The sequence below is a fragment of the Lampetra fluviatilis genome, chromosome 1 (assembly GCF_964198595.1).
Source record: "Lampetra fluviatilis chromosome 1, kcLamFluv1.1, whole genome shotgun sequence".
NCBI classification, from domain to species: Eukaryota; Metazoa; Chordata; class Hyperoartia; order Petromyzontiformes; family Petromyzontidae; genus Lampetra; species Lampetra fluviatilis.
In genome coordinates, this window is record NC_136275.1 from 582,740 (window position 1) to 595,982 (window position 13,243).

At 64.4% G+C, this 13,243-nt stretch overlaps 1 protein-coding gene across 1 annotated transcript; it reads left to right on the forward strand.

Moving 5' to 3' along the window:
• The first annotated feature begins 2,190 nt into the window (after positions 1-2,190).
• On the forward strand, positions 2,191-11,112 carry LOC144945799 (uncharacterized). The gene is made up of 2 exons (XM_078874367.1): positions 2,191-2,923; positions 9,292-11,112. Exons 1-2 carry the CDS (start codon positions 2,459-2,461, stop codon positions 10,780-10,782), a joined length of 1,956 nt encoding a protein of 651 aa, XP_078730493.1. The 5' UTR covers positions 2,191-2,458; the 3' UTR covers positions 10,783-11,112.
• Positions 11,113-13,243: the final 2,131 nt, after the last annotated feature.

Genomic DNA, 13,243 nt, shown 5'->3' on the forward strand with positions numbered 1-13,243 from the left:
CGTTTGGCTTCGCGCGTGAGCGCTCGAGGAAGTGGTCGCCCTCCTCGTGTCAAGGTCAACACAGAGCAGCCCAGCCCAGCTCAGCCCAGCCCAGCCCGGCTCAGCCCAGCCCGGCTCAGCCCAACCGAGCCCGGCAGGGCAGCGCTCTCGTCGATCTCCAACCGGACTCGGAGCAACAACAACATAACAACAACAGAACAACAACAGAACAACAACAAAAACGACCAAATCCGCGCGTGTGTGGAGGCTTAGCGGCAGAGCCCCCCTGACAATGCGGCCTCGGGACGCATCCTGCGCTGTCAGCGAGCAGATAGCGGCCCCTGACAATGCGGCCTCGGGACGCATCCTGCGCTGTCAGCGAGCAGATAGCGGCGCGTGACTCGCTCACTCACTCGTCCACTCACTCACTCGTCCACTCACTCACTCGTCCACTCACTCACTCGTCCACTCACTCACTCACTCGTCCACTCGCTCACTGGTTCACTCACTCACTCGTCCACTCACTCACTCGTCCACTCACTCACTCGTCCACTCACTCACTCGTCCACTCACTCACTCACTCGTCCACTCGCTCACTGGTTCACTCACTCACTCGTCCACTCACTCACTCGTCCACTCACTCACTCGTCCACTCACTCACTCATCCACTCACTCACTCATCCACTCACTCACTCGTCCACTCACTCACTCGTCCACTCGTCCACTCACTCGTCCACTCGTCCACTCACTCACTCGTCCACTCGCTCACTGGTTCACTCACTCACTCGTCCACTCACTCACTCACTCACTGGTCCAATCACTCACTGACTGGTCCACTCACTGATTAACTCACTCACTGGTTAACTCACTCACTGGGTCACTCCCTAACTCACTCACTCATCCACTCACTCACTGGTCCACTCGCTCACTGGTTCACTCACTCACTGGTCCACTCGCTCACTTATACACTCACTCACTGGTCCAATCACTCACTGACTGGTCCACTCACTCACTGAGTCACTGGTCAACTTACTCACCGGTGCACTCACTCGCTCACTCACTCTCTGATCCACACGAACTCACTCAATGACTCACTCGCTCGGAACAAATCTGCTGGGACCCTTGGGGTCACCGCTAGGCCCAACTTCGGTCCAACTTTCCGCGTTCCGATCCCGAGGGTGCGACGGGGGAAGTCAAAAACAATGACCGAAGCCATTCACAACGAGACTTTAAACACCGGCACGGCACGCGTGTCCCGCTGCCGCGGTTCAGCGTGGGGGAGATGCGTGCCTCGAATTGCATCGAGACAGAAATAGGGGCGCGTGGGATTAGGAGACACAGGCGGGCAGGTTCATGACATCGCTCAATCTGCTGAGAGAAGCTGGCGCTTGGGCAGGAACCCGTCGCGGCTGGACGGGGGTTTGATGGCCGAGGCTCGAGACGAACAACGGCGGATCGCCGAGCCAAGGAATGGGACGCGGCATAGAGAGCCCCACCGCCGTGGAGACGGAGCGATGACCACGGGTCGTGGCGTGCAAATGCGGCGAGGTCGCACGGCGAGAACCCTCGACCCCCCCACCTCCTCCCCCCACCTCCCCCCCCCACCTCCACCCCTCCCCCCACCTCCCCCCCTCCCCCCACCTCCCCCCCTCCCCCCACCTCCACCCCTCCCCCCACCTCCCCCCCTCCCCCCACCTCCCCCCCTCCCCCCACCTCCACCCCTCCCCCCACCTCCCCCCCCTCCCCCCACCTCCCCCCCTCCCCCCACCTCTCCCCCCACCTCCCCCCCTCCCCCCACCTCCCCCCTCCCCCCACCTCCCCCCCTCCCCCCACCTCCCCCCTCCCCCCGCTTCTCTGAGAGGTCAGCGTGGATTGGCGACTTCGCTCCAACTCGCCCCCCCCTGCCCCCCACCGCGAAGTGGGGAGACAAAGGCGGCCGGGCGTGGTGTCAGTGACGCCGCCACTCCCTCGTGCGCCGCGCTGGCCTTCGCGGCCTGCGTGGGGGCAGCGACAACTCCGGGGCCAGGGAGCGGACAGGGGAGCGCGGGGGAGGGGAGGGAGGGAGGGAGGAGGATGCCACTGAGAGGGGGAGGGGGGAGCGGGATGGGGTCGCGGGGGGTGGAGGGGCGGGGTGCGAGTGGGGGGTGGAGGGGCGGGGTGCGAGTGGGGGGTGGAGGGGCGGGGTGCGAGTGGGGGGGTGGAGGGGCGGGGTGCGAGTGGGGGGAGTGAGCGCGGCAAGGCGGGCCGCTCGCTCCGCCAATTGGCGAGAGTCCGGGGGTCCACGGCGCCGCTGCTGCCCCCCCCCCCGCTTTAAACCCCCCCGCGCGGGGGTCCGAATCCAGAGCGCAGGGCGAGAGAGCGCGCACGGCAGCGGCGGCAGCAGCAGCAGCGGTGACATCAGCATCGCACGCAGCAGCCCCTCGCCCTGAACCCCCTCGCCGTGACCCCTCCGCCCTGACCCCCTCGCGTTCATTCCGAGATGGCGACGTTAGCAGCAGCAGCAGTCTCCTCGGGGAGCCTCGACTCGGTGCCTCTGGGCGGCGGGGAGAGCCGCGCGCCCGAGTCCCCCACGGGCACCCCGCGACTCCGCGCCGACGAGATCCGCCCGGGCCCCCAGGCGAACGCGGTGACGGTGCTGGCGCTGCTGGACCGCCTGCTGGGCATGCTCGAGGGCGTGCAGGAGGCGCAGCGGCGCCTCGAGGAGCGCCAGCGCGCCACGGAGGGCGTCGTGCGCTCCGTGGCCGGGGAGCTGTCGCGCATGGCGCGCAGCGGGCAGAGCACGGACGGGGCCGTGGCCAAGGTGCTGGCCAAGGCGCGCACGGTGAGCGCCAACGTCAAGGACGTGCGCGAGAGGCTCGAGCGGCAGGCGGCGCAGGTGCGCAAGTTGGACGCCAAGCACGGCGACCTGCTGCGGCGCAACAACTTTCGCATCCTCATCTTCCAGGTGAGGAGGAGCTGCTGCTGATGATGATGATGATGCCACTTCGTCGCCTGCGCCAGGCTTGTCGGGGCAAGTGCTGCTAGCGAGCAGCAGCTGTGGATGTCGTCACGGCGCGCACGGGGGGGGGGAGGTGGGTTGGGGGGTGGCCGGAACCACGCCCGGCCACCTTTGTCTCCCCAGTGCGGATCGCAGCAGAGAGTCGTTTTTAAGGCCGAGTCGATCCAGGGGAAGCCCGGGGCTGGTTCAGATAATTGGAAGTGGTGTTCACCGTGAGCGGGAACACGTGCACACCGCCAGGCCACTACACGCGCACGCTCATGACCACTACACGCGCACAAATAATAAAACACGTGTCTTTTCTGCCCAACTCAGGATTGAGACATCGGTTCCAATCTTCTGCCAATTGTACGCAATTCCACATTCACATAGCGGGGGCATGTCATTTCATAAGGCTGTGACAAGGCTGTGACTTTTGCACAAAGTGTTACCTACTTTTTCGACCTCGGTGGGGTGACAATGATGGGCTGAATCACAACGCAGCCAGGATTCGAACTCGCGCGCCCTTCCACGTGAGAGCCCCTGCATGGCGTCTCGTGGCGCGGCCCTCAACACTCGACGAGCTCCGCGTGCACTCCGCTCATCGCCTCGCTGCAGTCCTCCTCTTCACGCCACTGAACACGCGTCCATCCCATCGCGGATTCCCCTCCCGCTCGTCCCTCCTCGCCCCTCCTCGTCCCTCCTCGCCCCTCCTCGTCCTCCTCGCCCGCGTGCCGCTTCGCAGCGTCGCCCGCGCCCAGCGGTGTCGACTCGAACTGGAGAATGTTTCTGTGTTTTTAACGGGTGAGGCCCCACTGAGCTGGCCCGTAGCTCTTGTTCAGAAGCGACCACCTGGCCATCGATAATGATAGCTCAGCGAGGTGGCTCATCAATCATCGTCGTCGTCGTCGTGTGACATTTATCGCAGCCACCATGCTCGAAACGCGTGACGTTGATTCGGAGCATGGGGAGACACAAAGAGAGAGACACGCAATTCCAAATATGCAGCAGTAGCAGCAGGCCGCCGTCAGGGTCGGGATGGAATCCACGACCTCCTGCGTGCCGGGCGAGGGAGGTAACACCTCGCCAGCGAGCGCACGGGCGACTACGAGCAGCTCCGTCTCGACGGCGCTCACGCGGGGAACGGTGGCGCAGTTGTTAGCGCACTCAGCCATGGAACGCAGCGAACCCGAGTTCGATTTCCGCAGCCTCAAACGAGTACCTGGTGCGGTGCCTAAACAACATCGGAACTGGAGATGCAAAGGCGGCCGGGCGTGGTGTTTCCAACCACCCCCTAGTGTGCCGTGTCAGCCTTCAGAGGCGCTTGATTTCCAGCACTTGCCCCAACAGCTTGTTAAAGGCTACGGGGAGGATCTTTGTCTTTGTTTGCGGCGCTCACTCCACAACGCTGCTGACATTTACGAACCGTGGCGACCTGGAGCCCTGCCACGGCGTGCGCCCCCAACCCCTCTTCTCGGCGCTTCCCCGCGTGGCCGCCACACCCGGGGGGGGGCGAGCGGGGAGGTGGCGAGTGGGGGGGGGGGCGAGTGGGGGGGGGGCGAGTGGGGGGGGGCGAGTGGGGGGGGGCGTGGAACTCGCTGCGCGCAGCGAGTTCCCGGTTCCCCCGCGTCCTTCCCTCCTCCCCTCCCCTCACTGTTCGCTCCACGCAAATGGTCCCGATTAGCTCATGGGAACAACGCACAAACACGCACTCGGTCAACACCGCGGTGGCCTCCAACGATACATATTACAACATCGGCGACGTTTCGGGCAATGGCCCTTGCGCAACAAAGGCCCCATCGCAGTAACGACGCCCACTGCAGGTTTTCAATTCACAGCGCAGCGCGCTAACCACTGCGCCACCGCTCCACCTCCCCGTCTGTTGTGTATCAATGGCCAAATGCCCTGCGCGCACCAACACAGTGGGTAGCGATGCTGATTCTGGACACGACGCGATGAGAATCGGAATCTGGACTTAGCCCGGAGGAATTCGGCGGCGAGGCTCTGAAGCTGCGTCACCGATGCACGGCGCGCGCAGTCGGCTCTGGGCACATGTGTGACCCCCCAACCCCCCATCCTCCACTTCCTCCCACCATCCTCCACTTCCCCCCACCATCCTCCACTCCCCCCACCATCCTCCACCCACCGGCTGTGTACAGCGCAGGGGCTGTCTTCTCGAGTTACGGAACCAAGAAACTTTCTATGTTTGACGGCAACGCCCTGCGCGAGGATGGCCGCTCCCCCTCCCCCGTCCCCGCCTATCTCGACCCCCCACCCCTTCTCCCCCCCTTCTCCCCACTCCCACCCCCCTTCTCTCCCCACTCCCACCCCCCTTCTCCCCACTCCATCCTCGTGGTGGAGATAGCGGCTTTGCCTGCTGCCTTTCCCGTCTCACTGCCGTCGAATAGAAACTCGACACGATCGTTAATGACACTCGGTGTGGTGGCCCTGAAAACAACAACAACAACAACGACGACGACGACGACAAAGTTATAAATATCTGGCGACCTTTCGGGCAATAGTCCCCTCTTCACGTTGTGAGCGCTGGTGCTCTTACTAACCACGTGTCGCGTGTTGTTCCCTTCTGATGTCCGACGTTTCGCTCCACGTGCTCGGAGCTTTCTTCGGAAATTTGAAGTCAGTTCTTTTTAAAGAAGCTTCCAGCACGCGCAGCGAAACGTCGAACATCGACACCGAGCACCGCGCTGCGAACACGCACACGTGGGGAGAGCTCGCAGAGCAGCACAGCGGTGACAGTCGAGGGACGAGGCGGCGGTGGTGATGACAGCGATGAAGTGGGGCCGGTAACCAGCACCACGTGACGATGTGTGACGGTAACCAGCGCCACGTGACGATGTGTGACTGGTAACCAGCACCACGTGACGGTGTGTGACGGTAACCAGCGCCACGTGACGGTGTGTGACCGGTAACCAGCACCACGTGACGGAGTGGGGCCGGTAACCAGCCCCACGCGTGGCACGGACGCAGCTACGAGGCCGATCCAGGTTAATGGAGACGCGCCACGGCGGCCAGGAGATGTTGACCACCTCGCCTGGTACGCAGGAGGTCGCGGGTTCGATCCCGACCCTGACGCCTGCTGCTGCTGCTGCTGTATATTTGCACTTTGCGTCTCTCCCTCCCCGTGGTCGCGCGGATTTGTCTCCGGGTCCTCTTGTTTGCTCCTCCACATGTGGAATCGACGTCACGCCTTTTAGACGATTTGGCTTTGATAGATTTCCACGTGACAAGCCACTTCGTTGAGCCATCATTTGTGATTTGCCAGTCGCTTCTGACAAATAGCTCAGTGGGGTCTTAAATGAAGGTGAGCGAGCTTCCTTCCCGGGGCAGGTGAGCCCACGGCCCCACGGCCTCACGGCCTCACGGCCCCACGGCCTCACGGCCCCACGGCCTCACGGCCTCACGGCCCCCACGGCCCATCACCGGTGGCCGTGATCACCCTGGCGGGCTTTGCCGCTTTCCCCGCGCAGTGAGCAGTAATGAGCAGTGCCACGACTGCTCGCCTGCTTAACGCGTCATGGACTCCCGTCAATTATCAAATTCGTGAGTGAAATGAGTCGAAGATGCACATTTTGCCAGTGCTGAAAAAGCCAACGACCTTTCTGGATGATGGATGATCGATCGTTGCCGATGGATTATATTGATGGTGATAATTATGCCGATGTATAATTGATGAAATACGATTATTTGGGTGGATGAACCGTCGAGCGTTAATGAGCTGTGGTGGGTTAGTGACGGCTGGACGGATTTGACGGCGGCGGCAATGAATGGCTGACGATCGGTGTGGGTGTGCTCGTCGATGATGCTGACGATGGACGAGTGAGTATCGGCGGCAGTGATCAATATCCGTGGCCATCGTCGGCTCGTGCACACACGCAGGCGGCAATGCCCATCAGGTTTTTGTCAATGAGGGACGGAATACCTCGTGCGGGGGGGGGGGGTCGCCCAAGCGGGTCTCGGTGTCCGACTTCGGGCTACGGTCGCCGTGGAATGCGGTGTCCGGAGTGGAGGCTGGACGTGGGAGTCATTGAGGAGCAGGAGGAGGGGGATGAGGAGGAGGAGGATGAGGTGCTGCTGCTGCTGGTGGTGGAGCCGGCGCCGCGCCATCGCGGGGCGAGTGTCACGAGGAGCCGCGCGCGGCAGCTGCGCTCGCCAGCTACGCGGCGGTGGCGGCGCGCGTATTTATAGCGCGAGCTCGTTAACCCCCCCCCACTCACCCACCCACTCACCCACTCACCCACTCACTCACCCACACACCCACTCACCCACTCACCCACTCACCCACTCACCCACTCACCAACACACTCACCCACCCACTCACCCACCCACCCACTCACCCACTCACCAACCCACTCACCCACCCACTCACTCACCCACCCACTCACCCACCCACTCACCCACTCACCCACTCACTCACCCACCCACTCACACCCCCCCCCCCACTCGCCCACCCACCCTCCCCACCCACTCACACCACCCACTCACCCACTCACCCACTCACCCACTCACTCACCCACCCACTCACCAACTCACCACCCACTCACTCACCCACTCACTCATCCACTCACCCACTCACCCACCCACTCACCCCCACCCTCCCTACCCTCCCACCCACCCTCCCTCCCCTCCCCACCGCTCACTCGGTGGCCTTTTTCGCCACAAACCGAGAAATATCGCGGGAAGTGAACAACACACACTGCCATCATGCTCCTGCTGCTCCTGCTGCTGCTGCAGCGGCTAAGAGGACAACACGAACCCAGTGACTCACCCTAGCCCCCGAGCCCTCACCATAGCCCTAACCATAGCCCCAACCATAGCCCCAACCATGGCCCTAGCCATAGCCCTAACCATAGCCCCAACCATAGCCCTAGCCATAGCCCTCACCATAGCCCCAACCATAGCCCCAACCATAGCCCTAGCCATAGCCCTAACCATAGCCCCAACCATAGCCCTCACCATAGCCCTAGCCATAACCCTAACCATAGCCCTAGGCCATAGCCCTAACCATAGCCATAGCCCTAACCATAGCCCTAGCCATAGCCCTAACCATAGCCCTAACCATGCCCTAACCATAGCCCTAACCATAGCCCTAACCATAGCCCCTAACCATAGCCCTAACCATAGCCCTAACCATAGCCCTCACCATAGCGCTAACCATAGCCCTAACCATAGCTCTCACCATAGCCCTAACCATAGCCCCAACCATAGCCCTAGCCATAGCCCTAACCCTACAGGTCAAATTGATACTGATCCCAAGCCACATCCAAAATACTCGATCTGACCCTGACCCCATGCCACACACGAGCCCCCACCTCACCCGAACCCAACCCACGGACCCCGCCAAAACCCCGCGGGGCTCCAATCTCAACCCCAGCGCACGAACTCACGGCGGAGCCCCAAGTCCCACTTGGGGCCACAGCCCCAAGCCTGGCTGAAGCCCTCCCCCCGCGGCCATCCCCTCGACCTCCCCCCTCGACCAATCCCCTCGACCTCCGCTCTCAGCCCATCCCCGGCCGCCGTCTCGACGCGAGGCGGCCACGCGGCGATGTTGTTCTGTCCACGCGAATTTTTTGTGTTTCGGTTAAAAACTCGTGACGTTAAATGTCACCGAAACAACACTCGGCTCACATGTGTCCGCGCGACCCCGGCTCCTCTCCGTGCCCCGACGCGCCCGACCCGCCTGCACGCCGCTCGGCCGCTTCGGGGCGCAGCTTGCCGACGCCTCTTAACATTCACCCAGGTGGCAGCTCCCACGGCCATCGCGGGCGAAGGGGGAGGGGTGCGGGGTGTGTGGAGCGGCGAGGGCTTTGAGTGTCCGAGAGGAAGCGAAGGGCTCCGCCACCCTGGGCGGCCAGGCACGCGGGCAGAGCCGTCCGCTCGCGAGGTCAAACTCTGGTTGGGGAGCGGGTTGACTCAGCCCATCATCCATCTGGGATCGATAACATTAGAACCATGTTGTCGAGAACCCAACGGTGGTTTTCTAATAGATAGAATCGACCATGACATGGGAATGTGGAATTTTCACCACTCCATCAGGGCTGTAAACGCGAGAGGAGCACCGCGTCGATACTGAACAGGACACCACGTGTGCTGAGTTGTATGGGCAATGTGTGTGGCCACGTATGTGGGGAGCGGTGGTGCAGTGGTTATCACACTGCGCTACGAACCCAGCGACCCCGATGTTCGACCTACACCGGCCTCCGCTAGTGGAAACATCGCCACTGCGGAGCCAGAGGCGACCGGCCGTGGTGTTGGTCACCCACCCTCACGCGCGACCACCCCCCCCCCCCCTCTCGTCCTCTCTCCGCGCGGTGCAGGAAGGCAGCGAGACGCCCACGGCCGAGGCGACCAGCAGGCCCGTGGGCCCCCCGCCGGGCCCCGCCGTGCTCGTGTCCGACGAGGCGCGCGGCTCGGCGCACGCGGACTCGAGCTTCGAGGAGGTGTGCATCGCGGGCGAGGGCAGCGACGCGGGCGACGAGGCGGCCACGCGGCCCCCGGACCTCTCGTCCGACGAGGAGTACATCCTGGAGGAGGTGGAGACCACCACCACGAGGCTGAAGAAGTCGAGCATGAAGCGCATGGACAGCCTCAAGAAGGCCTTCTCCAAGGAGAGCTTCGAGAAGAAGATGAACAAGTTCGTGTCGCCCGAGCGGCGCGAGAAGATCAAGAAGTCGCTCACGCCCAACCACCAGAAGTCGAGCGGCTCCAAGCTGGGCGCCTTCAAGGTGCCGCCGCTCAAGTTCAACGTGAAGAAGGTGCGCTCCGAGGACGGGGGGGGCACCCCCAACGAGGAGGAGGTGGCCGCGGCGGAGGAGGAGGAGGATGCCGACGCGTGCGTGGCCGTCACCAACGAGGATTCCCACGGCGGCGGCGACACCGACTCGGCGCACGGCGCGGTGCAGTACGCCGAGATCGTCTTCGCCGACAAGACGCCGGCCCGGCAGGCGGCCGCCTTGGCCTCGCCGGCGGGGAAGGCCGTCGTGGCGGCCGTGGCCGCGGCGGCCGTGGCCGCGGCGCAGGCGGCCGCGGAGGCGCGGGCCGGGGTGGTGACCCTGGGGCCGGACGAGACGGCGGGGGCGGAGAAGGGGAGAGAGGAGGAGGGGGAGGCGGCTGAAGAGAAGCCGGGAGGGCGCGCGGAGGGTGCGGGCGACGACGCGGGAGCGAAGGTGGTGCTGGGTCAAGGTGAGGAGCACGAGGAGCAGAAGACGAGCGGCAAGCCGGAGGAGGAGGAGGGGGGAGAGGAGCAGCATGAGCAGGGGGAGCAGCAGCAGCAGCAGGCGGCGGTGTTCGAAGCAGCGGCGGCGGGTGGCGTCCGCAGAAGAGGAGGCCGCAGGGCGCCCCCCCCAGGCCGACGTCGCCCCCCAGGGCCCCCCCGCGGTGACTGTGAGCGACAGCGACGGCGGCGCTGCGGCCAACGGGCCGCTCGCGCACGCGGGGGGCCACGCGGCCGACCAGGGGCCCGAGGAGGCGGCCGTGGCGCACGGGAAGGCGGCGGTGGCGGCTGTGGCGGGAGGCGTCAAGACGGAGCTGAGCGAGTGACGCCGCGTGGCCCCGGTGGCTCCGTGCTCACTGCTGCCACCGCTGGACCGTTCCCACACAGACAAGCACACAGACACAAACACGCACACACACGCACAGACACGCACACACACGCACAGACACGCACACACGCGCACACACGCACAGACACGCACACACGTGCACACACGCGCGCACACGCACACACACGCACAGACACGCACACACATGCGCACACACGCCGGCCGCTCCTCGCGTCGCGATCTGATGAACTGACACGAGGGCAGTGATTGTGACGACGATGACGATGATTGCTGTGATGACAGGCGAGTGCTTGCAATGCGACGCGTCCCTCTCCCCCGGCCCGTGCGACGCTTTGCACGGATCCTGGCGTGGAGCAGCAGTAGAGTAGCAGCAGCAGCAGCAGCAGTAGCCACGCGCGTGGTGCTGGTGGTAGTGGTGCTGGTGTTGGTGGCGGTGGTGGCGGTGTTGGTGGTGGCGGTGTTGGTGGTGTTGGTGGTGGTGGCGATGAGCGGTAGTCCACGCGCTGCCCGCCGAGAGGACGCGGGAGCCTCGCGCCCAGTCAGCTGTAGTAGCTACAGCAGCTGTAGCTGCTGTAGGGGAAGAGGGGAGGGGGGAGGGGGGGCGGGGGAGGGGGGGAGAGGGGAGGGGGGGCGGGGGAGAGGGGAGGGGGGGCGGGGGGCTTTAGGGGGTGGGGGAGAGAGAGGGGGGGTTCCTTCGCCGCCACCGCGCTGTGGCGGCTCCCCACCTCCCGAGTTGGAGTCCCGACCGCGGCTGTCGCCAGTGTCGAGTGGCGTCTGTCGCAGGTCGTGGCCCCCACCCTGCACCAGTCTGGGGGGGGGGGGCGGGGGGGGGTGAGGCACGGGTCTCGCCACCACAGCAACCCACGCGCTTCGGGGAAGGCGGTCACGCAGCAGGGCACCGGGAGAAGAGGAGGAGAAGGGCCACAAGTGAGGTATGGCGTGGGACCGCCACTGAGAACCTCACGAGAGACGAGGGGGGGGGGGGGTCCCCAGGGCCCAGCGCTCTCGCCGTGACACGCGGAGACGTCGACTCGGGGCCACGTGGCCACCGCTCCCCCCTCGCACTCCTCCGTTTGTCAATCCCATGATGATGTAAAAGCGCATCGCTCCAGTGGCTTCCTCATGTCGGAAGCGAGAGCGTTCCAGACGGCCGCAGAAGCGCCGCGCGATGCGGTGACCGCCGTCGGTGTCGAGGGAGGCCTCGCGGGGAGGCGTGGACAGGGATGGGAGCCCCTGGGCCGTGGTGGGGGCCGTGGTGGGGGCCTTGGTGGGGGCCGTGGTGGGGGCCGTGGTGGGGGCCGTGGTGGGGGCCGTGGTGGGGGCCGTGGTGATGATTTACGACCTCGTTCGTTCCGCAGCCATGCGAGCGCGGCTGCACCCAACCGCGACTAACAACCCCCACCCCCCACCCCCCCTCCTCCGCATGCACCTCGAGCACCGCGTTCAGATCGAAGCGCGTGCCGTGTGGGCGCCACGGTCCTCGTCAGCCGGGGCGTAGAGGCGGCGGGATGGATGCGACGGTTCGGGCGCAGCAGCAGCAGCAGGAGGAGGAGGGGCGCCGTGAGGGCCCCGCGGCGGCCGTGAAGCTCCCGGCAGCCCGCGCCAGATGCCCGACGCCAGACGCCGCCGCCGCTGCTTTGCGGATGAACCGGTGGCCGCCGCGGAGAGCGATGCAAACCTCTCTCCCGAGTCCAGGGGGGGGGGGGGGTAAGAGCCCCGAGTCTTGCCGAGAGGACGCACGTGGACAGGTCGGGATCCACACTGGGAGCGGTGGCAGCTGCGGTGGTGCGGTTCTCACGGCGGCAGCGGCGGCGGCTATTCGGGACTGCGCTCCAAAGGGCGCCGCTCCCACGGTGGGGGCCAGGGGGGGCTGTGAGCGAGGCCGCGTGGGACGACGTCCACGTACCGCGCTCGCCGTCATCCATCACAGCGGGCGGCCCCGATGCCGATCGCTTACCCAGGAAAGGCTCCCTTTTCAAGATGTGCCCTGCGTTGGGATGTTGAGCCAATAACATAACAACGATAATAATAATAGCATTTGGAAAGAGCCTTAGAGACCCCCCCCCCCCCGACCATCACAAGGTCGGGCAAGTGCAGGAGGTGGCAGCTTCACAGGAGGCCTGAGCGCGCTGCTGAGGCTACTGAGGCTGCTGCTGCTACTGAGACTACTGAGGCTGTCGCTGAGGCTGCTGCTGCTGCTGAGGTTGCTGCTGAGGCTGAGATACTGCTGCTGCTGAGGCTGTCGCTGAGGCTACTGCTGCTGCTACTGAGGCTGCTGCTGCTGAGGCTGCTACTGCTGCTGTGGAGCGGATCGGGCATCGCGCAAGGCCTCCCCGCGCCGAGCCAGGAGGGATGCCCCATGGACGAATCGATTCATCGACCCCCATTGTCGGTTCGGTTCCACGAGATCGAATAACGCAAAAATGCGGGGCGGGTCTCACATCTGGTGTGCCGCTAGACGGGAGGTGACGCGCGAGGCCTGGCAGCTCAGACAGAGCCCCCTCAACACCGCCGCCACCTCGCCGCCACTGTTCAGTGCCTTACGACTACTGCCTTAACTGAAAGAGTTTTATAAATATAAATATATTTTAAAAGTAATTATATATTAATCGAATGTATTGGCAGCAATTGTTATTCTTAAAATAGGCCTCCAGTACCTTTAAAAAGTGTATACGCTTGTGTGACTCAAGGTAGATTGATGAAGGGA

Excerpts from the sequence above, each read along its gene's own strand:
- LOC144945799 (XM_078874367.1), top strand. The coding sequence starts at position 2,459 with ATGGCGACGTTAGCAGCAGCAGCAGTCTCCTCGGGGAGCCTCGACTCG. Across the intron at positions 2,924-9,291 it reads TTCGCATCCTCATCTTCCAG|GAAGGCAGCGAGACGCCCAC; the intron begins GTGAGGAGGAGC and ends CGCGCGGTGCAG.